Source organism: Galeopterus variegatus, unplaced genomic scaffold (assembly GCF_000696425.1).
Source record: "Galeopterus variegatus unplaced genomic scaffold, G_variegatus-3.0.2 Scaffold10229, whole genome shotgun sequence".
Lineage (NCBI taxonomy): Eukaryota > Metazoa > Chordata > Mammalia > Dermoptera > Cynocephalidae > Galeopterus > Galeopterus variegatus.
In genome coordinates, this window is record NW_007736340.1 from 5,283 (window position 1) to 6,386 (window position 1,104).

The window sequence follows — 1,104 nt, forward strand, 5'->3', positions numbered from 1 at the left end:
GGGCCAGATCTTTGAAAAGCAGCGGGAGACCAAGAAACATCTATTTGGAGGGCAGTCTCAGAAGGCTGTCCAGCCCCCACACCTTTTCCTTTGGCTGATGAAACTCAAAAACATGCTCCTTGCCAAGTTCAGCTTTTACTTTCATGAGGCGCTGAGCCGACAAACGACTGCTTCAGAAATGAAAACGTTGACTGCAAAAGCTAACCCAGACCTTTTTGGAAAGATTTTCAGCTTCATCAGGAAATATGATGCTGCCAATGTGTCCTTAATTTTTGACAACCGAGGTTCTGAGAGCTTTCAGGGTCATGGCTATCACCACCCCCATTCCTACAGAGAGGCCCCTAAGGGTGTGGACCAGTATCCAGCTGTGGTGTCTCTGCCCAGCGACAGGCCAGTCATGCACTGGCCCAATGTCATCATGATCATGACGGACCGTACGTCTGACCTGAACAGCTTAGAGAAAGTGGTCCACTTCTATGATGACAAAGTGCAGAGCACTTACTTCCTAACCCGCCCAGAACCTCACTTTACCATTGTCGTCATCTTTGAGTCAAAGAAATCTGAGAGAGACTCCCACTTTATTTCCTTCCTCAATGAGCTCTCACTTGCCCTTAAGAACCCCAAAGTTTTTGCAAGTCTGAAACCTGGATCCAAAGGTTAGCAGGTGATTTGTGTGAAAGATTTTCAAGACTGGCAACCATGTTCTTAATTGCTCTAATGACCTACAGTGGTTTGTGATTAGAGTTTACATCCATTCATCCTTCTTTCAGAGCTAAATCAAAGAAAAATCTGCCCTAATTGTGTTGCACACTTCATAAGCAATTAAGACCAATTGAATTAAGTATCCAAAGAGTAATCTAGGAAGTGATCATGGGCTACTGTGTGTACCTCCATGGTACAGCAAAGTGGTTTCAGCATTTTCTCCTATTTTCCTGTATTTCATGTGGATTGAATATTTATTCACTTTGATTTTTCTTTCCTGATGTTTTTTATTGTTCTAAATATTATGTTCTAATGCAATTCCAAACACCTTTTTCTTCCCCTCCTTCCTGGAAGAGTAATCGGGATAAGATATTAAATGGACTTTTTAAAATTAACGACTAT

The 1,104-nt window shown here is 42.2% G+C and overlaps 1 protein-coding gene across 1 annotated transcript; it reads left to right on the forward strand.

Annotated features, from left to right (window-relative positions):
• The first annotated feature begins 6 nt into the window (after nt 1–6).
• LOC103609873 (chromosome unknown open reading frame, human C12orf66) lies at nt 7–1,097 on the forward strand. Its single transcript, XM_008594139.1, has one exon. It carries the CDS (start codon nt 98–100, stop codon nt 659–661), a length of 564 nt encoding a protein of 187 aa, XP_008592361.1. The 5' UTR covers nt 7–97; the 3' UTR covers nt 662–1,097.
• The last annotated feature ends 7 nt before the right edge of the window (nt 1,098–1,104 follow it).